This window comes from Copadichromis virginalis, linkage group LG11, assembly GCF_057382275.1.
Source record: "Copadichromis virginalis isolate Kocher_CV1m ecotype Utaka linkage group LG11, C_Virginalis_male_GT1.1, whole genome shotgun sequence".
In the NCBI taxonomy this organism is placed as follows: Eukaryota; Metazoa; Chordata; class Actinopteri; order Cichliformes; family Cichlidae; genus Copadichromis; species Copadichromis virginalis.
The window spans coordinates 26,412,376-26,434,754 of record NC_140628.1 but is presented as its reverse complement, the minus strand read 5'-3'; the positions used below and the strand labels follow the sequence as shown (position 1 = coordinate 26,434,754).

The 22,379-nt window shown below is 42.7% G+C and overlaps 1 protein-coding gene across 3 annotated transcripts in view; it reads right to left on the bottom strand.

Moving 5' to 3' along the window:
- The window catches only part of ddr1 (discoidin domain receptor tyrosine kinase 1), a 55,134-nt gene that overhangs the window by 12,676 nt on the left and 20,079 nt on the right, over positions 1 to 22,379 (bottom strand). Inside the window, exons 2-11 of one of the 3 annotated variants that reach the window (XM_085471702.1) lie at positions 18,520 to 18,677; positions 15,003 to 15,105; positions 11,210 to 11,285; positions 10,063 to 10,215; positions 9,104 to 9,251; positions 7,885 to 7,987; positions 6,732 to 6,918; positions 3,481 to 3,730; positions 1,744 to 1,899; positions 1,087 to 1,149 (exon numbers count right to left, since the gene is read on the bottom strand). In XM_085471702.1, the coding sequence (XP_085327828.1) occupies positions 1,087 to 1,149; positions 1,744 to 1,899; positions 3,481 to 3,730; positions 6,732 to 6,918; positions 7,885 to 7,987; positions 9,104 to 9,251; positions 10,063 to 10,215; positions 11,210 to 11,285; positions 15,003 to 15,105; positions 18,520 to 18,619 (1,339 nt within the window). In that variant the 5' untranslated portion in view covers positions 18,620 to 18,677. Of the gene's footprint in view, positions 1 to 1,086; positions 1,150 to 1,743; positions 1,900 to 3,480; positions 3,731 to 6,731; positions 6,919 to 7,884; positions 7,988 to 9,103; positions 9,252 to 10,062; positions 10,216 to 11,209; positions 11,286 to 15,002; positions 15,106 to 18,519; positions 18,678 to 22,379 lie in introns of those variants that run through there. The other 2 variants (XM_085471701.1, XM_085471700.1) reach the window with 2 other exon arrangements.

The window sequence follows — 22,379 nt, the reverse complement described above, 5'->3', positions numbered from 1 at the left end:
GAGGATGAAATGTTAGCATGTTTCCTTGATTTCCTAAAAGTTGCATGCGGGTCTGACGTCATGTCTATCGATCACCATGCAACACCGGGGTCTTCGTGTGTGGGTGTTTGTGAGATCCGCACGCTGGTCTGAGTTAATGCTCTGGTCAGACTGCGAGGATTTGCTCTTTCGGCACAGTCACGCTCTCACTGAGGTCGCGGTTTCATCAGGCTTACAAAGCATCTAATAGGGATTGCCTGTGTGAGAATGCATTTAGTATGCCCGCTCATACCAGAGAGCTTCTCAGAGCCCGCTGCTGTGAGAACAGTATGTCAACACTGTTTGGCTTTATGCAGCGCTTTAAAGTCAACTATTAATCAGAATCAAGCAGCTATTTCTTCTCCTTTGAAGGTCAAATGTGGCGTGTAATTTGAAAGATGAATGAAAGAGTTTCCTCGGTACAGTTTAGTGTAAACTTTTGCCCATAAACAAACTCTTACAGGCAACAGAGAAACTCATGCAATATGGTGCATAATGCATTTCCGTAGATGTGCGCACATAAATGCATATCATCAACAAACACACACCTGCGCCCACGCTAATGCGCGCACATTTACCACCAATTGATACATTACAATGTCAGATCAGAAGACGGCCCCTTTCTGTCTGTCACTTCAACACCATGCGGGTAATAAATAAACCCAAACAAAGCCCTTCAACCGCAGCCAGTAACGAGGACAAAGCAGCATACACGCCACAGAAAACCATTTCCAGCTTTCTAAAAAGCCTGTTATTGTCTAGCTGTGGAGACTAGAGCCAGTTCCCGAAAAACATGCAGTTTGTGAGACCACAGGAAGCCCAGTTGTTATTCATACATAAATAAATTTTACTATAGCTCGGTTAGTGTTTTCTCCTCCAGCTGTATATCTTCAAACCCAGGGGAGAGAGCCCGGTGCCAAAGACTGCCCCTGTAATCCTTCTCCCATTATACTTCATACTCTCTACCGAGCAATGGGACAGTTTTAAGATGTTGGAGGAGGGCCAGAGTGGATGGAGTTAGCTTCCCCACCCCTCTGATCGTCCCCTCTTCTCTTTTTTTCCTCTCACCTGAAAGCGTCCAGTTACCAGTGGTGTCCATCATGACAGCGGTGGTGGTGGTGGTGGGGGGTTCTGGAGGAGCGAGGGATGGACAAAGGAGGAAGGCATGAGAAGAAAAGTGATGGAGACTCAGAAGAGAGTGATGAGCAGAGGAAAAAAAAGTCCTGGAAAGCAGAATTCTGCCTTTTTTCTTTTACTCCGATACAGCAATCTTTAAAGTTATTAAAAAAAAACCATAATGAAACAATTGACCTTTAATTTTAAGCCTGATTTCTCCTTTAAATACAACACACTGTGTTAGATAAGGATCGGGCACAGAGGTTCAGGCAAAGAAATTTCAGAGCTCGTGATGACGACAGAGGCCAGTCAAACACGTGCCTCCTTTGGCGCTGCATGCCTCTGGATCTGCTTCATACGCATGACACAGATGCACTGCCAACATGCTTACACTCATGGCAACTGGAAAATAAGAGATAGGAGATGATAGAGAGATCAGGGGAATTAGAGATGTGGTAGAGCGCAGCATGGACCACGGAGGGGTAAATGAAAGAGCACGGCAGGTGATAAAAGGAGACAACAGAGAAGGAATGGTAAGTGGAAAGAGTGAGAGGGGAGATAAATGTTGGGGTGATGAGCAGAGGGATAGAGGGGAAGCGCAGGACTCACCAGTAGGCCCGGTAGTGGAATTGAAGGCACCGCGGCTCGATGTGGGAGCAGAGGAGGTGACATTAACAGGAGGAGGAGAAGATGATTTGGTGCCAGGAATCTTGGGAATATTTGGAGGAAATAAATCAGTGTCTGTGACATCCTCCTCAAACGGCTCTGAATAACCAAAAAGAGACAGAGGGGAGGGGGAGAAGTCAATTTAATGAAAATAAATCATGTTTTATGTGTTTAGAGGGTTTTGTGTGACGCAGCACACCTTCTGGTAGCCCTCAGCTGTGAGGAAACAGTGACTGTGGTCACAGCTGGTTGTTATTCCAGAGAAAGCCAATTCATTTCATTGGATTTAATTACCTTGTTTTTGACTGGGAACTGATCCTTTCCTTATCGATTAGCATGACTGATTGTGTTAGCTCACTAACCCTCGGCAGGTAATCAAATAACATACTCTGCTTTGTTTGCACAACACAGCCAGCATCTCGGTCTTGTAGCTCACGTATGACTAAATGTTAATGCAGGAGTCGACCGGGGAGCTGGAAGGAGTTCGGTTTGTGAAAGTTGACAGCAGAGGAGCTCTGAGCATACTCTCAGCTGCTGAATGCAGAATGAATGAGCGCCGAATGTTTATATGGACCCCCTAATGTGAGAGATAGACTGTAGACATACGTGATTAGAGGGTGTAAGGAACATCTGACTCTGAAATTACCTCTAAGCCAGCAATGCTAGCCCGGTGGATAGTTGAGTAACAGGTTATCAACCAGGCCGACCGCTTTGTGATGCCAGATGTGAGCCAGCTCTAACTAACACAGCATACAGCTGCATTTGTCGGTAGTTTTGTGAATAAAGTCCGTTACAGACTTCGTGCGACCTTTCTTTACGTGTCAGACGTTTGAACCAAACCTCATTTGGTCATTTATCACCAGTGTGGCTCGAGTCCAGCAGCAAGACGTGTCAGGCCACTGCTGGGTCCACTGATCTGAGCCACCTGAGTTTGGTGAGATAACTCGGCTGATTCTTATCCAACTACACCTGACAGTGTTTTTAACTAGAAAAGACAGCTTAATTAGTCACAGTAATCTGAAGCTGAGAGCAGAGGAGTCCTCTATCCGACTTTGACTCAGATAGGCATGAAACTCATCTTTCTCTGTTCGCCTTCATGCTGCGCCTGATTGTTGGAACCTAGACACAGATAATGAAGACAACAGATGGAGGGAAAATAGTCACTTTTTTAAAAATAGTGTTTTAGATCAGGTAGAAAAGAATGAACGCTAATTATGTTCACAGATGGGCTGCTTTGGGTTTTTAAAATTCTGAATAGGAAAGTACTGATAATGTCTCAGAGAATAGCATGATTTTTCTGTTCATGTCCAAAAGAGGACTCTCAAATGCTGAACATGTTGATCAGTTAAAAGGCTGAAAGCTTCACTCTAAAAGCCACAGCAGCTCCACTTTACTTAAATTTTACACTGAACACCTGAGGAAAGCTGATTGCTGTAGCATGGATGAAAATCCAATCTCTCACAGGTCGGTATTTTTTGGCTTTTTGTTTTGGTGCCATCTATATTTAGCCTTTCCCTAGACAAAGCTAAATCTCAGCTTGACTTCCACGACAGTGCAAGTTGCTAGGATATGTGTGATGTAAGCGCCTAGCGTCTATAGAAGCAATAACCGCCTGCCAGAGTGGCTAAAATACACATCTCACAGATGAAAAAAATGGACAAACTCAATTCTGTTTCCTACCAGAGAGGAAAGATATCTCGCTGATGAGCAGCCAACGGTCGGCAAAGTAGAATTTGCAGCGGAGGATCTGAGCCGGCCGGCCGCCCAGTGGGAGAGAGATGGGTCGTGACGAGGGGTCTTTTAGATCCTCGAGGGGCACAGGCAAGGTGAAGGCAGGAGAGGACCATGGCTGGAGGATGCCAGGCTTAAAAAGGCACTCCACTTTGCTGAAAACTCTGACACCCTGTGTGTGACGGTTATTACTGTGCACCTAGAGGAAGGAGAAAATTGTGTGAGTGCAGAGAAGCAAAAAAAGAAAGAAAAAGTTGCAATCAGTTACAAAATCTTTTCACTACCTATAGCTCATGGAAATATCTGGAAAACCTTTAGACCTTTGTCATTCATTATCCGCGGAAAGGCAGGAAGAGATTAAATTAACGCACAAAATTAATGACACATTCTCTTTCTGTTGAGCCATAATTGCTTTGGCACGACTTAGAGCAGAGCCGGGCTGCAAATTAACAAAATTAGAACACAGGAGGAGAGAAGGAGGGTAGAAGAAAAGAAAGTGTATGACAGAAGAGAAGAGAATAGAAGATATATCTTCTCTGTTTTACAAGCAGGGAAAGGCCAAAGACGGAAGAATCCATAAAAGCTGAATTAATATACGAGGAGTCGTTGTGGCTGGAAGCGGAAAGAGGAGCTTGACAAGAAGAGACGAGGATGTGGGGGAAGATGGAGGTTGGTCAATTGAGGTCAAAAGTATAGATCTAAGAGACTGAAAATTAAGAACGAGATAGAAAAAAAAATCCCCTCTTAGAGAGCAGAGGCTGTTCTGACAGGTTAGCTGTAAACCTTACACACTGAAAGGCCAGCTGCTCTAACCTAATCCACGTGTTAAGTCTCTCTCACACACACACGGCGTGCAAGTGTTTCTGTTTGGAAAGGGGACAAAATGGGGTGTGTGGGTATGCACTGGAAGCTGGTGGTAGAGGTAGAGCTCTGATAAGTCAACAGAAATAAGGAAATTTACTACTCCTTCAGGGAATGCAGCTGCAAAAGCTTAATGTAAGACACACGTTAAGAAATCAAGGGATACATTTGTCTACGTCCACATGCACGGGCAAAAATCTTGGACAAAAAGGCCCAAAGAACAGAACAGAAACTTTAGAAAATGTGTAAGAAGTGCAGGTTATGGCTGACAAAATGTCAAAGGGCAGATTTCTCTTATTAAACACAGTTTGAGGAAGTGCGGTCTTCAGAGACGAGTCAAGCCAGAATCAGGTTCAGGTTCCCTCTCCTTGTTTATTTGACCTGTGTCTCTGACATATCCGCTCGGGCAGGCTAGTGTAACGCTGCGTGTCAGTTGAGGTTAGTGTATGAAAACGACTGGGGAAAAGGCAAGAAAAACAGGATAAGCGTAGGAAAAACACCACGAATACCGCTGGGAGAGATTTTTAAAAGGTAACAGAGGTAAACTGTGGAAAAACACGTGGAAAAAGAAAATAAAGATTCAAAAAATGTTCAGTCACTGTCAGGAGATTTTAGAGTAATTACTTGTGCCCTTTTTAAGGCATGCAGGCTGTTCAATCCACAGAGATGTATATGGTGCTTCTCACCCAAACCGACATTCCAGTCCGCGTCCAATGAGACAACACAGTTATAATTCAAACTGGGTTGCTTCACACCATTATCCCCCTCATTGCTCCACAAACTAACCCCAAAAGCCGCACAGACGCACAAACAGACTGTGATGCAATTTGGTGGCTCCCAGAGAGACGAGCACTGATGCACTGTCCCATCATAAACAATGGCACATTCAAACTAATTAAATGGCTGCAGAGCTATTCCAGTAAAAATGTTGCTTCCTGACGCTGCAGATAAAGGAACTTAGTGCTGTTTAAAAAGAGAGACACACAGACACATAACGGTGCTGATGGAGTTCGTTTTAGGGCCCGAGCTGCTTGGAGACAAAGGAATTTCTAAGCAGTTTCATCAGATGGAGAAATGGGACATGATTGTTTTGGGCTAATGAGATAATTAATCAACCAAAACAATGTATTAATTACAAATACTTCTTTGTCAAGTCAATGGCCTGTTCATAACACAGGAAGACAGGAAGACAGACACAGAGCAGTTAACAAAAGTTAACATTTTTGTGCCTTCGAGAAGCTGGACGCATCGAGGTGCTTCGAACGTTCAGACTGTAGCCCATAAAAAAGAAAGTTTGATTCGACTGCTGTCTGGTTTTCTCAACTTAGGTTTTGGAGGGTTTTTTTGGCAGACAGTTAGAAAAAAAGATCTTCATTTTAAGCTGAAAAGGATGATATGCATCAAAGACGCCCCATTTACTGAGCCGTGCTTTGAAATGTATCACACAGACAAAGAGACTCCTGTTGGATGGAAACTGTGGAGGGTTTAACTGCCAAAAAAATAAATATCAACTACATAAATACATTTATATGATCTTAAATGCACCAATCAATTTAACTGTTATATATAGAGAGAAATCTCAGTTTTAATAAGCTCCTGTGTTCCTTTCCCTCCTGGTACTGATTGCCCTGTTTATACATGTATGATTTTTCCTTTGTATTTTCCCTCATATTTATTCCCCAAAATGTATTTATTTTTGTGTTCGTTCTTTATGCATTTCTGCTTATAAAGGGGGGGATTATTCAAAGTGTAACTGCACCAGCCAGAACAAAGCTATTCGTTTTCTACCAGCGGGAATACACGCAAAGAAAAAAACAATACAGAAATAAATCCATAAATAAATGAGTATTTCTTAAATTAATATTAATACATGGACGTGTGAATAAACAGGGGAGAGCAGGAGGAAGTAAATGGAAACCATTTATGCCACATTTTCTTTAATAAGTCAAGGTCTATGTTCAATTTTAAACTGTAAAAATGTAGATTTTAATGATATTTACAGACTCTCTTTCATTTACTATGGCAGTTTCACATCTCCATGAACAAAGTCCTGCCATGTCCTCTTAACCATTCACCCAAAACAAAAACACAGGAAATGCACTGAAATGTGACCTGATATGAGATTATCTCAACACATGAAAAACTGGTTTGCGATAAAATGAGTGACGATTTCTAAAGATGATCATTCTTACAAGGTGGATCTCCTCCAAGGCACAGACCATTGACTATCGCTTTTAGCCGCAACGGCATCTCTGATTTACACTATCTGCAGAGGTAACAACGCCCTGCACAGATTTATACACGCACTACTGCACACAAGCACAACTTCGAGTGCCTACCTGCATGTGGTGGAAGACTCGTGGTTTCTCAAAGTGGAACTCAATATCCATGCTGCCTTGCCCGAGGGATTCCCGGCTCCAGCCCAGGTAGTCATACCCAGGCCACACCCTCAACTCCTTAGTCTTTGTAAAGTCGTCTCCTCCCAGGACACCGTCACACAGCTGACCAAGCCCTCCAAACTGTATCCTGCACACAAACAAGCAACAGGTAGCTGTAGCTAAAGAGGTAGTGCAAAGTGTTGAAGTGTCCTCGGGCACTTATTGCATTGCTACTGAACCCCAAATTGGCTTTTGTGCGCACCAGAGGTTAAAAGAAAAAAGAGAGAGAGAAAAAGTGTATAATGGCACAGAATAAAGCACCAATTGTGTGTCTGAGTGTGGCTTTTAGAGCTCAGTAAGAAAAGAAAGTGCTTTGTAAGGACCCGTACATTTACCATTTAAAGCAGAAATAAAGCTGTGTGCACGAGGATGCACACACACTAACACAAGTTCAAACACAAACCTTAACCCCACTTCGTTTTCCCCCTACAAACACACACCTCAGCAAACAGCAAACACTAAGCAACAGAACTGGATCTCCAAACAGTTCCCCCCACTGCCGACCATATGAGCCCTCGCCCGTGCGTTTTGCTACGGGAGCGTCTGGATTACATCAAAAGTGCTACATCACTGGCTAACAAAACATTTCAGCCCCATTAAGCGCACAGCCCACGCAAGGGTGGACACCACCCCCATTTCCCCCCCTCCATGGCTCCCTACCAAAAACCTCACGGCCAGGAAACATGCCTCAAATCCCCGAACAACTAAAGAAAATAATGTCATTCCCTTTCGATTAGGCCGACTGGATAAACCTCATGAGAGGATTTGGCTTCAGAGCTAGCAGATGTGATAAGCACAGTTTTTGTTACTCCATTGATGAAGTCACAAATATCATCATGATAGCGCTTCACCCCACATTTCTGGGTGTCACTAATGTGGTGTGAATTGTTGTCATGATCATATTTCACATTTGCCGCTGCAGTGCCGTGATTTATAAACGAGGCCATGCCTGCACATTTCCATTAAAGCGAAATCCAGGCGTTTATGGAAATCCAGCATACTTGTGCATAAAAATGAAAATGGAAAAGATGCTCGGAGCAGATGTACGTCTTACCCTTGTTCCGTGCTCCCATCATAGGTGGAGTCGTTGAGATACACAGACATGCCGGGCAGCTGCATGACATGACCCACTGGAGCTGTGTAAGCCTTCAACCCATCTGAAACACGGCAAGACGGGAAGAAATATTAGTCGAGAGGTCCTTGAAACAAGCATTTTTTTTCCCGTTTTCATTGTGAGTAGTTCAACATGTACAGAGCCAACAGAAATCCCAGCTGCAGGGAAGAACTGCTACAGCTGGATTTCAAGCAGTAAAACAAACTAAAAGGCCAGCTTCTCGGGCCTGCTTGGCCCAGTCACCATCCACCAGCGGAACTCGAGCCTCCTTGCCTCTAATGTACACCTAATCAGCCCACTCCCTGAGAACAGAGGTGACGTCAGTAACGCTGACTCCAGCCCGGTGCTTTGCTACCCAAAATAAACACAATTCTTCACATAACATATGTGCAGCACACCCTGATTGCACATAAACATGTGTCTTTAGATGTGAGTATTTGCAGGTACCGGTGTGCGAGTGCTTGAGAGCCAAGCAGGTCCAAAGTTAAAGCTAAGGAATAATAATGGGGTGACATTGTGCTGCCTCTCTAAAATCTGATATGGAATGAAATAAAAGGTCAAATATGTATAATTTGACCTTTTATTTCATTCCATATCAGACTTTAGAGAGGCAGCATTACATTGTGTAGATTCTGCATAATCTCCAGCCCGTAGGAAAAACGAAAAGGGAAAAGAGCCGAAAGCCACATTCAAGCATATTTCAGAGGGATGGTGTCCCTGAAGACACAGACCGGGAACTGGTCTTTTAGTGCCAGTGGCAGTTGTGATTTACTGACAACCCAGTGAGCGTCTGAGGGAGGTGGGTGGGGCAGGATAGGAGACATAAATACTCAGTGAGTCAGTGTTGTGCTTCAGCAAACATGGAGACCAACACCATTCATCAATATGGGGCTTCTTTTATTTGGCCAAATCCCACAAAGGCTGTAAATTTGAATGCCTCAATTCGATGTATGGAATGCATGGAAAAAAAACAACCCACACACTTGTGATCATTACCATCTGATACAGGATCAAATCTGGGACGACAGCCAGCTAAGCCATCTTCACCATATGAAATATTTTATCTAAACTGGAGGGCACGCATCGCCTAGCACAGACAAAACGAGTGTTCGTAAAATCGGGGACGTTGTCCATCAAATCCACGCTCATACACACTCACCGTTCCAAAGGCAGCCATAGAGCTCCACCCGAAGACAAACGCTCATAACCCGGTCGGCGAGGGGGTAGAATCGCACCATGCGAGCCACAATGGGAGGTCCGAGGTCTTTCAGCACAACATCATAGGTGTTCTCATTACCAGACACCACCTAGGGGAGAGCAGTTCAAATATTCAATCACACAGCATGTTGTTTGCCTCTGCTAATAACTGTAAGGTTGAATAAATCCACACCTTAAGGCGCCCAGATTTTATTCAGAGTGCATTTTCTGAATTTGTTAATCCAAGAGGAGCTGAAATGAACCGACTGAACTTTTTCTTTAATACATAAAGGTGCAAAGAATGATTGATTTGAGAGGTTAGAGCCGCAGGCTGTTTTTAGATGAAACACATTAACGCAAAAAAAATTACTTCGGTTTGCAGTTTCTCAATATTTGTTGTGTGTCAATATAAGGTCCAGAATAGTAAATGCAAGTGAGAGCCAAACAGTGTAACCTTCCTTAAACATTTTGTTGTCGGAGTTTGTAATTCCCAAGCTGCCATGTAAGAGTGGTACAAAACACAGAGTACCATGTATCACCAAATCAAATATTCAACAGATGCAATAATAGAGGCTTTAAAAGAATATAAACTCTGCACATGCATTCGTTGCATTGTTCAGCCGGAAGCTTGGCTTAGTTCCAAACTGCTCAACTTCACAATGAATAATAAGTAAATCAAATGCAAATGAATTATACAGATAGCTGTGATTAACACTTCATTTATACTCAACAGCCCCAGGATATTAAGTCGTATCCTATCAATAATGGAGTCGCCCTCAGCAGTACGTTTCTTGTGTTGACACCCCACTTGCTCATTTAATGACATTCAAACTGTTATTTCGCTCCATTTGTTTGTGACAGAAACAGAGGGATCCAGTTCATTTGTAATCAAGGCGAGGACGTGAGAAAAATCCCACTTACATCTTGGCCCCAGCGGTCCTTCCAGGTGATCCATTTCTCTCCATCTCGGGAATAGCGGAGCCGGTAACTGCGTGCAAATTCCTGACCGTGCCCATCAGCGTGGCGACCTTGAGTGCCGACCAGAGCCAGGAAGTGGAGTCTGCGCAGGTCAATCTACAGATGACAGATGATCATAACGTATGTCACTCAGAAAGCTGGAAATGCCAACAAGATTTAAAAGTACTGGGATGCTTCCAAACTCACCTACATTTACTCATATTGTTCAATTTCAATATATTTTAGGACTTATTTTCATATGCTTACGATAGTCTAAAAAGTGTGTGCTCAGAATGCAAAGAGCTGATTTGGGAGGATATCGATGACCTTGATGTAGAGAAAAGATGATTAGCGCGGTCTAGACTGACAAATATGTGTTCTTGTAGGATTACAGTTAAGAGCTTCTTCACCACTGCAATTTCAATGATTTTTAAAGATAGAAAGGAGAACTCATGAAGAGCATAAAGAGATCTTATCTGTCTTTCAGTATCTACTAAAAGCTGGGAGTGACACACGCATGCATTAGGAGAAGAAAAAGGAAAACAGCGACCCTGCTTCTGCCCAGATGTAACAAACACAACGACTGGTAAAATAAAATCCTATCTTTGTTGCACTTTTTGCACAACTGTAACAAACATCCATCCACCCGATTTCTTAACCTTTGGAGTCTATCCTAACTGTGATGGGTGAGATGCTGTGTATGGCCCGGACGGATCACCAGTCCATCACAGGTACTAACACAGAGAGAAAGGCAACCTTCGCATTCACATTCATTCATGTTTGTAGCTGTGGGAGGAAACCAGAGTTCCTGGAAGCAGAAAAAAAACCACACATGCACAAGGAGAAAACGCAGACTCCACATTTTTTTTCCTAAATGTTTAAACAGTATATTTGCACTTTATTATTATGCCCAACGAAACCTTATAGCTTCTGTAAAACCACCTCAAAGTAAAAATCTGTCTGAATTATTGAACAGACTTTTATAACGGTTACAAATGCACTCACACCTTGTTAATCATTAAATATCAATCAATACCTTTCACCAAACCAGCAGCCGTAGTGAGCAATAAGTGCACCTGCATATCAGAGCAGAAAAAGATGAGCATCCCACCTGAAGGTACTCTGATCCGCTGGGGAACACGGATCCTAATGGACACCACGCTCCGTCCCCCTCTCCAGTACTCAACCTGAGAAAGAGACGGAGATAGAGAGAGATGATAATGTCAGATAACAGTAAAGGAAAACAAACTGCAAGTTGTTTAAAGCGAAAACACAAATCGTAAGCTCACGAAATCCCAGTCCCACACGCAAACACTCGCACGCAGATAGAAACATGACTACCGGCAGACTGCATCAAATCCCCGAGTGCCGGCAGTGTGCAGAGGTACAAGTGAGAATTCAGCACAAACAGTCCAGTCCTCCACCAGCACAAATTGGATTTTACAGCAGCCAAACATTCACATATAAATATGACAACACTCTCTGAAAAAGAGAGAAAGATGCATAAAAACTGGAAATGGCTAAAGACAGAGAGACTGAGAAAACCTGCAGAGCCCTGTTATTACTGTATATTGATTTTTAGTTGATGTTGAATCTGTTTTTAATTTCACTTTAGGGTCCAGAGTGAATTTCCTGCTTTCAGTGTTTAAAAATGTTGGTTTCAGTTTTTATATATAGTTTTTATATGCATATATATTTATGTATTTTGCATTAGAGTTTGTTTATTTGTCTAGAATGTGGTTTCAGTTTTCAAAAGTCTAGTTTTTATCTTGAAATGTTTTTGCGCACTCCGTTTAGTTTAGTTAACCAACCTCATGGAAAAAGCAGAGAACACAAGCGGCTCATGAAGAGAGGAAACGAGATGAAAGGAGCAGAGTGAAAATTACCGGCTCCTCCACATTCTTCAAACCTCACAACAAGATCTGTGTGGTGTCGAGCGTCAGGACCAATCTTTGCTCGCAGGCCTGCCACGACCACACACGCACCAAAGGTTTTCACTCAGCCCAAACCCTAACCCTGAGAAGAAAAGTTCATAGCAGCACCGCGGAGCAGCCGCACGACGACCACAAATTTGGCTGTGTGCGACTCCGACTCGTACCGAGGAGCTTTGGAACAGACGCCAGGCCACAACCGCGCTCTGACCACCGTGGGGCTTCTCTCAAAATGAAAGCTGCTGCTCAGACCACCAAAACAAATCACTGGATCAACTCGGTCGCACTGACAGCCATGCTTGGACTTTAATCACTCCCGTTCTCCCCTCAGCGGGTGAGATCATGCTGCTGGGAACCACAAGATGATATCAACACATTAGGGCTCCACCAAGTGTCCTCTAATGGAGAGAGGATGAGGAGGGAGAGCTAGCGTGCACCAGCCAGCATGGATAACATTACAGAACAGCGCTCTGCCAAGTAACTCATTTTTCTCCCGTCTCACTGTGTGTCTGTCTTTTGATTCCTCCCTAAATACCAGCCAACTCTTCATTCGTCTCCCATTGTTCACAGCTCACTCATTCCCTCCATCATTTCCTCTCTCACTCCAACCAATAAGCTGGTATTCCACTGGCCAAGAGTAATCACCTACCAGCTCTGCATCTCTCCCTCCACACACCACCCTCCCTCAAAAACCCTGCTTTCAGATTAATTTCCCCCCTACCTTTCAGCACGCCATTGCAGCGATCCACCTCACACTTATTTTATTTATTTATTTATTTTAATCTTCATGTCCGCTGCTCTCTCTGTTTTCTCTCTTTTTGGATCTCCCTGATGTGCCTTAAAAAGAGGCTGCACTAATAATCATTTCCACATGGTTAGACGCTCTGCCAAGAGACCCAACCCAGCAAGCTGATGGAGGCAAGTGAACCCAAACACACACATGCACGATCCCACAGATTACACGTGGCGGTAACATGTTGCAGACCTTACAGCCAGACAGATAAGGTGGTGATCTAATTACCAAGTAGGTTTTAAGAAGACACACACAAACTATCATCTTCCACCTTAATCTAATAAACCTGCTAAAAATTACTTTAGCACGGTGCCAACAGACTGAAAATAAGACAGCACATCAGCCTGGCATGAGCACTGGAATATCTCATTCCTGTGGAAGAGAGATCGCTTCAATTTTGCTCAGCAAGTTTAAATACAACAGCAGCTCTTTTACAGAGTATGACAAGTGGCCAGCGTGACATCTTGACTCCTGAAAGAGATGATAACGCAGCCTGATAATTGGGCCCAATTACCATTTTGCTGTACTTAAAGACTCTGTATACGATTCGCTGAACAAATCAGAAATGTGGGCGGCAATTCAGACGGGCGCTACCAGGCTATTAAATCCGCCCTATCAAGTAGAAACCAGCTGAGATCCCAGTCGGTGCTGCTATTCAAAGAGGTGATTATGTTTTCTTTATAAGAAGCTTTCTCCCGTGGCTGGCTTGGAAAGAAAAAGCAACCCAATTTTAGAAGCACCACACCTGTGGTTTTGCGTGCGTCAATCCATTACACCTCACATCAACCCTAATCATTCTGCTCTCAAACCATCCATTAGCATTTTTCCCTACTTTCCCTACTTCCAGGCGTCTAATTGTTCTTTTTGATCTCAATACGGTGTGAAAATCAAATCGCACGCTCTGAGAAGTTATTCGAGTTACGTAATCCGTCACAGCGAACATCAAGTCTGTATTCATTTTGTCACTGTTACACTTTCACTGCATGGTGATGTCTGCTGTCTGAGCTGTATTATCTCACCACATCAAAGCGGTGACAGCCAGGAATAATAGGAAAAGAACTTCTGAATTTAATTACTGTACAGCACACATCCAAAATAAGTCGAGTCGCTGCTGCCGTCCTAAAAAAACCTTGTAAATCTGCCATTTTTTTACTTTCTAATAGTAACAGAGTATAGCACTTGGACAAAAAGCAAGCAATTTATCATCCCCTGAAACCTTCACTTAGTTGCTCTGATGCAGATGTGAACCCAACGGTGTGTGTGTTGGTGCACGGTGACATCACTGCTGTTGAAAACTGTTTTTCAGCCGTCGTAACCAGAAACCGCTCTTAACCCTGCGTTATAACTTTCCACGTAACCCGGCATGCACCTTTTTAGAGAAACGTAACTCATCTTGGGTCGATGCAGCCCTCACTGAGTCTGACTGACATTGGAGGTTACAACGTGGGGTTAGAGGGGTTTCCGGTTACATCATCAAGTCATGAAGTGGATTTCTTGCTGAAGCAGAATTCAAGCGTAACTCTTCAAAAACTCTTCTTTAAAAACGGGATGGCAACCTGCTTGCAACTTGGAAAAGTCTGTAGATGTCTGGTGACTGCAGGTGGTTGTGGCGACCAGCTTTCAATCACAAGGCAGTTGCACAGGTTGCATGGTGGGAGGCAACCTGTCTCCAAACAATTGCAGTCAGAACATCAGAAAGACTGGCAAAGGTTTGAAAGTAACTTACATCTAATTCATAAATGCAAACATATTCAACACACTGTAATCAATCCAAGTCAGAAACTCATCTGCAATATGTCTCTTACTGTTACTCAGTGCAACTGGTTGCCAACTGGTTGTATACTGGTTACTGATGCCCATTTTGCATTTTCTTTGAGGTTCTGGCTCGACTCTGAATCTAAACAGGTATTGTGAATTTCTGTCTCTGTAGATTGCAACAGATTTGATCACCTTCAGCTGCACATTGAGTTCATCTTATTGCTGTTTTATTGCTCTCTCAGCTGACTGCGGCCATCTTCAGAGTAACCATTTAAAAGGCAAAAAGATCACTTTTGTTGTGACTGTAGCATAAGCGGAAGAAGAACTACAGATTTTAGACAAAAGTTTGTGTTTGTGGAAATGTGCTTAGGTATTTGAGAGTAACCTTTGAACTCCAGGTACAACAGACACACACTTCCCACCTTCCATGTTTGGCCTCTGTGGAGTCTGACCAGGCGCTGGAGGCAGTGATGTCAGAATCTGGGATGGTGCCATCCTCCATCCCCAGGGCGTAACGACACTGAGCTGTAAGGGAAGGGTTGAGGGAGATAGAGACAGAGAAGGAGAGGAAGACAGAGGCCGGATAAAGATATGAGAAAAATTCTCCTCCGTGTGGAGCACATGTCCAGGGGAAATTTAATATTTCCATTAGAGCATGAGTGGTCATCATTGGTCACGGAGCATAATGTTGTTATGTCATTTCTGGGAAAAGTTCCGGACTTTATGCTTCATAACTCACACAGACAGTGAGTGGAAGGGGAAAAATGTAACGCTCCTACCTTTGCTTTTATTTGCTTTAATGTCCGTTGGTACTGTTCATGCAATGCGTAATGTCACTGTCACTTATTCCGGTAATACCTCTCTCACTAGTCACAAGTGACTTCATTAGACGGACTGCCAGTAATACCCGTATGCACCTCCAAGTTTATGCTCACAGCTTATGAGGCCACCCGCTGTGAAATACTGTGACCTGTCATCTCTGAGAATACACCTTTCCCATTTCTTCAGTCCCTTTTGTCTTTCCATGCAGCTCTCCAGCTCGCACAAAGCCACCTCCTTAGGGCTCCAGTGATCCCGTTTCTGTTGGGCATTTGCAGAGAGAGAACTAAAGCGAGAAAGAAACTAAGGGCGATGGAATGAACACAGACAGGTCTCAGATATCTGCACCGGCTCTGCTCCAGCGGCAGCATTATCAACCGATCCAGATAGCGCGGTCCCAGGCAGGGATTACCCAACGATGGCGCTATCTGAGGACGAGGTGAGGGGGTGAGAGGCTGCGGGAGTGTTGGGCAGTGATAAAGTGGAAAGGGTTACTGACAGCGATATGCAGGGTTGGCTGAGGGTGACATAAAGAGGCGGGGGTTGGGTGGGCGTCTAACTCAGTTTCTGTCATTGACTCAGTGAACAGGAATGTCGGGCCGCATGACAAACCCTAAAACCTCCCAACGGACGCCACCCACCCACACACACACACACACACACACACACCCACCCACCCTGAGGACAGGTGCCCATTTCATTACATCATCATCATTATACCACATCGCCAGTCAACAGCCCGCCATCTGCAGTCTTTTCACCTCTCGCTCTCTCGTCTCTGCCCCGCTGTGTCCTCTGGCTTCACTTTCTCTGTCTGTCATCTTACATTAAACTTTAGCGCATGCACCAAACCTTGCTGCTCGCACTGCCAAGCTTGATTTAATCATTTCAACAAGACAAAATGCGAGCGTCTCTATTGCACTACACAGCCTGTTAATTTATCTAGATTCACGGATATGATTAAGTAATAAATCAAACAGTCATTTAACAGGCGATTACTCCTCCCAAAACAATTTTTTTAATTAGAGCTGTAAATAATAACCTTTTTCCAATACCAATCACTCCTCTTCAGTTTTTACTATATAATTTTTTCTGTCAGTTAAATAATAAAAAGAGAAGCACAACCAGAACGAGCTTAATCTTATGTGTCAGAGACCATCAGAGAAGTCTTTCTTGAAAACTGTTTGGAAAAGAATCTTTACTTTCAGAGAACAATGTTTGCCCTGATCGTGGTCTATCGCCGTCTACCAGCAGCTAAACTTCAACCGAGAGCTCAAGAAAACGTAAGATCAAGAAGAAAAGGATATATTTATAAAAATATGTACATAAAAGATGGAAGAAACATTGGCAACAGGGGACGGAGACTCCTCTGTTCATTGTAAAGCGCTTTGAGGGGTCCCGAAAAAGCACTATATAAATGCAATCCATTATTATTATTATTATTATTATTATTATTATGAAAAAAGACTGTTAGTGAATACTTTCAGATGATCTTAATAGCTTGTTTTAAGTCTTTTGTTCTTAAATAAAACAATGTGTTTGTTTCGTGAGTTACACACCCACGAGGAGTAAATTGACCATATAAAGCATATGTCCATCCTTGAGATGTATGGTTTCACAAAAGTAAGATGGCTCCAGCCAAAGCTTCTAAACGACACATCACAAATCAGCGAGTAATGCCCTGGTGATTCAGGCCATCCTTTATATACAGTCTATGGGAAAAACAAGCCATTGTCTAATGGGATTTGAAAGCTAAAAAGCAGTCAGTGCAGGAGATGCAGACACAAATGACTAAAATCAAATATTCAGTTTATCAAAAACACCATCAGGCCTTTCAAGGACTCACACTGGCTGTGTTACTGTTAGCCATTACCTGTTCAATTCTATTTTGGGTCTCTGGTACTCCACTGGTAAGATGTGCACTTTATTTCAAAGCCTGCACCAAAAAAATTAACGAAGCAATTGCCACAAACTTTACTCTCTTTACCCTTCTCTGTTTTAGTTGAAGTTGTTTGTTACAATTTCTTAATTTTTCAGGATGTTGGAGATATTCTCAGTTTTTCAGGTGTCTGGTAATCATGCAATTAAAGCATTGGACAAACAAAATCTGGGAACTCATTGGCTAGTCATCTCACCTGATTTTTACTTTCAGTGAAGCCAGCAGATATCTGGGCCAAGATTTCCTTTCCCTTGCACCGGTGATTTCTTATGAACACAGATACTTAACAAAAAAAACTAAAAACTATGTGGACTGTTTACCTGCATCCAATCAGGTCCACCACAGATTTAAATCTTCTGGCACCAAAAGACTGTCCAGGACAGAACAGCACAGCTAGAGTATATTTTGCTATCCAGAGCAATGCTAATCAAGATACGCCCATGCAAATATCATGTTTAATAATTCCGACTACTTGTTTCAGTTGTACTTTGGGTACACTTTAGGCAACTTCATGCAAAAACTCATAAATCTACTCAAATGTTTGCTGGGTTTTTTTGTTTTATATCAGCTTAAATATTGCCTAAATGTCACATGCTGGCAGCCGGGAGATCATTTCAAGAATAATTAATGAATTAAACAAATACTAAATGTATAATTAAGACAGTAATGACAGTTACAGATTTTCTCCTATTCACAGACCAGCTGCTCCGGTCCAAAGTTTGGCCGCCCTGCAGACACTCTCCTCTGGTTACACCTGGCTGGCACACATTCACTAACTCCTCATGCATTCCCTTCTCCGACATTTTGATTGACACTTTCACGATCTGCTTGTGCATTAGCGGTCTTGACAAGCTGCCGGTTGCGGTGGGGGGGGGGGGGGGGGGGGGGGTTGCCTAGCTATCTTATTCTCCTGTTTCAAACAACTGGCTGGCAGACAGGGAGAGGACACAGGATAGCCTGTTGATAGTGGATGGAGAATGAGGCTGACTGATCTGAGAATGTGAGGAGAATTTCAGAGCAGCGGGGAAGGCGTTTGCTGTGCCCAAGGAGAGGAAGAGGGTAACAGGTTTGAAAATGCAATCATGTCTGAGTTTGGGGGACAAAGTAGGACACAAACAAAAACAAATTCAAACTGAGGACACGATGTTTTCTGCTCTACACATGTATAGATGACATCCCACCTGGATCAAAGTGCCACTCATGCTCCTCTGCAGACGACGCCAGCACTGCCAGGATGGTGACCACAGCGACAGGGAACACTCGCAGGGTTGTCAAAGCCATGAGAGCAGCAACACACCTGGTTACCTGTCGGGAGTCAGACTGACGACCAAAGGCATACCTGTCGCAGAGAAAAAGGCATTTAGAACCACATCTCCTATAAAAACTTTTTTTAAAAAGCCCATTAAAAACACCAGGCAGCACCATCAGACCACAAATCATTTCACTTCATATACATATATATACATTCACATGCACACATACAGCCCTACCCCCAGACTGTAAAGCTCACAGACCCGCCATCGCCACCGATAACTCAACCCTCGGTCAAATCCTCTTATTCCAAAGCACGTCGCGTGTCTCACAATCATTTGTTTCTCAACAATTTCAATGCCAAATGCAGAAATGAGCCAAAAGCCCCAGAGGAGCAAGCACAAAGCCGTATAACAAAGGCCACTTTCACAGGCTAATTTGTTTTTCTCTCTGGCACCAGAATGCCACGATACAATAATACTAAGCTGCCTGTATGAAGGCTACAAACGAAACAGCCTGGTATCCAAGGATGGTATAATTAGCCGTCAACCATCTACTCCAAGAGAATTTCATTCCTTCTGTATTTGAAATGCCATTCATATCTCCAAATTACTGGTTTCAAACCTACTTTACGAGATGGAGCACATTTGGAGCAGCCAGTTACAGACGCTTGTTTGTAATAAATAACAAACAGATGAAACTTTAAGGCTGAAGAAATGAGAGCCAACAAGAAAGGGAACAGGACAGATGTCAGTGTTTGGAGTTAATGAGGACACAAACGCAGCCTGTGATAGGTTAGTACTGAGTAAATTACTTGCTTATTACAGACGTTGTTTTATTCTACCGAGAGAGAGAAAGGCTCTAAAGATCATTAAACATTAAAACAGCTGCACTCAGTGGCCAGTTTATTAGGTACACCTCAAAATTTAAAAAGCAAAAAAACTCCAAAGCTGTAATGAATCGTTCCCTTGTGAAAGTTAGCATGTTTATTTTTTGTCTAAACTGTTTTACAGAGGTGTGGATTTTACTTTATGGTCATTCTGGAGTCTTTAGTCCGTGGTGCTGAACTGCACTGTCATGTATGGAGCTTCCAAAACGGCAATAAAGTTCAATAAATACCTCCCTAGTTTCAGCAAAAGCAGTACATTATACCCGTCATCAAGGCAGGATTTACTGCAGGTCTCCTGTGTTAACAGTTGGGCTATATTTATACAGTTTTAGCTAGTGACTAATAAACTGGTACCAGAGCATATCGTGCAAGTGTAGATTTTGGACGGAAATACAAGACACAGGAGACGGCAAAACAAACAGAATATGAGCTTTTTTTTGTAAATGGCTGATTGTAGAGTCCCAGAATTCCAGACGTTAAACAAAACAGGAAACCACAAAAGGAGCACAGGAAGCACGAGGAGTGAGAGGTAAGCAGACAGATGAAAGACAGTAACACTGTATATGCACAGAGGGCCAATATACAGGTGGGAACACATCTCAGTGAAACAAATAACAACAAGAGCAGGGCTGCTGACCACCAAGGAGGAAAAGAACAACCTGTTAAAAGGCAGTTTTTCCTTCCCACTTTTGCTGGCTCAAAGTGTGATTGTTGGAGTCTTTTTAATGTAACATTGTAGGCTCTGCCTTACAAAATAATGTGCCTTAAGGCAACAGTTATATATGTATATACTAGGGGTGCAACAATACACAAAATTCACGGTTCGGTTCGATACTTTGGTGTCACGGTTCGATATTTTTTCGATACAAAAAAAATTGTTCATGCCTTTTTAATTTGTCATTTATTAAAATTATAAATATATATTTTAACTCAAAAGTACAGTTTTTAAATTTAATGTTGCTGAAACAAAAAGTAATTTAAAAAATAAATATATCTCAGGGCTCTCAAAATTTCAAAATCCCTGGTAGCCCTTCGGGCAGGGACTCTTCAGTTTTTGGTAGCCCAAAATAAATATAAGTAGCCCGAATAAAAAAGAGAGCAATTTTTTGATTAATGTTTTGTTTCCTTTACAATATTATACATTAAAGTATAATATTGTAAAGGAAACAAAACATTAATCAAAAAATTGTTGAAAAACAAATTACAACATTGTATAAAAATTACAATCATCAACTCAAATACTTGGTTCTAATTGAACAGAAATTTCTATGAACTTGTAAGAACTGTGTAGGACATGAATCAGTCTGTGTCAGATCCTGAATTTGAAATTTCCGCTGAAGTCACAGGTAAGAGGCAAGTGGGACCAAGATCTAGGCCATTTGCTTTTTGAAGTTTGCAAAGACTACTAAATTTTGCCAGTGGTAGTTCACTCTTTGCAACATAGTACGCTGTTCTAAACAGATTTTTCAGGTTTATTTTTAGTATGTTATTTGCAATTGGTGTTTGTTCTGGGAAAGATATTGCAGACTGAGCAATAATGCATTTCTTGCATTTCTCATGGGTTCTAATGGGGGCCTTTCTTAAAATGACTGGTCCCAGTAACAAAGGCGCTTGTCGACCCAGAAATCGAGAGAAAACCAACAACACACCCGGCAGAACATTATGTTATTTACACGGGTGCACATAAGTGGTCCGCAAGTGCGCATTCGCTGTCAAAATAAAAGACACGCACCAGATAAGAAGTTGCAACGCGCGTTTGCGTCCATATAAAAAGCACTGTTTTTGTCCGCTAAAGTGGGATTTTCACGGCACATTCCGCACCACATCTCTGTGCGTTCATCATTTGTTTGAAGCCAGCTCACCTCCTGCAACCACTTTTCCGAGAATACGCGCTTCTTTTGTGGTTCGGACTCCTTCTGACATTTCTTTGGAGGTGGAGGAACACCAAAGTAATTGCTTAAAGGAGCTTCTTCGACATCTTTAAGAGTTTTAAACAAATGTCTGTCCTCCTCCAGAAAATCTTATGTATGCAAACACGCGTTGCAACTTCATATCTTGTGCGAGTTTTTTTTTTTTTTGACAGCGAATGCGCACCTGCGGACCACTTATGTGCAGCCCTGGTTATTTAGCTCGTCATATTGCAGCCACAGAAATTCTTTTGTCCATGAAACCATAAACCTGCACTTTCTTTTTGCCTTATAGTCTGATTTGTCATAACTTTTCCGTTTTGTGGTAAGCTTTTCTTTGGCTGTCACTTCTTCACCCTGACCTGTCTTATTTGGCTCAGCAGAACTAAAATATATATCCTGCTGTTTTTACTTACACACACACACACACACACACACACACACACAGGTCAGCGATTCTCTGCGCGATCAACCTCTCACATGTTTAAGCTGCGGGAGATTTCACTTGTCATGTTTGCATAGTAAGCTAACGATTGATAAGACGATGTCAGAGGAATTGGTGCGCAAATTATCATCACTCACCAATCAGTGCTGTCGCTCTCTATACACAGTTCATGCGATTGCAAAGTGAAAGCAAAAAAACAAGCGCAAATTCAAACGCGATTTCAATATGTCACATATTGACAGTGGCTCACCGATGCCAATGACATAATTACCCAGCTACATTTCCGAAAGAATGCAAAAGCATTGACATATATTTTTCCTTCCTACAATAGCCCGACGGGCAGGGCAGAGATAGAGTTTGGTAGCCCGACTGGGGTTGCAAAATCGGGCTAGCGATTTTGCAAGCCCTGTATCTGATTGAGGAATCACTCATCTTTGGAAAAGAGAGTTTATTACAGAGAAATGGCTCTTTCCAAAATAAAAGCTATACTATACGCTTCTTCTGGGCTATATTCTCAGCAGCATATTGTAGCGGGTCAGGGCTGTTCGG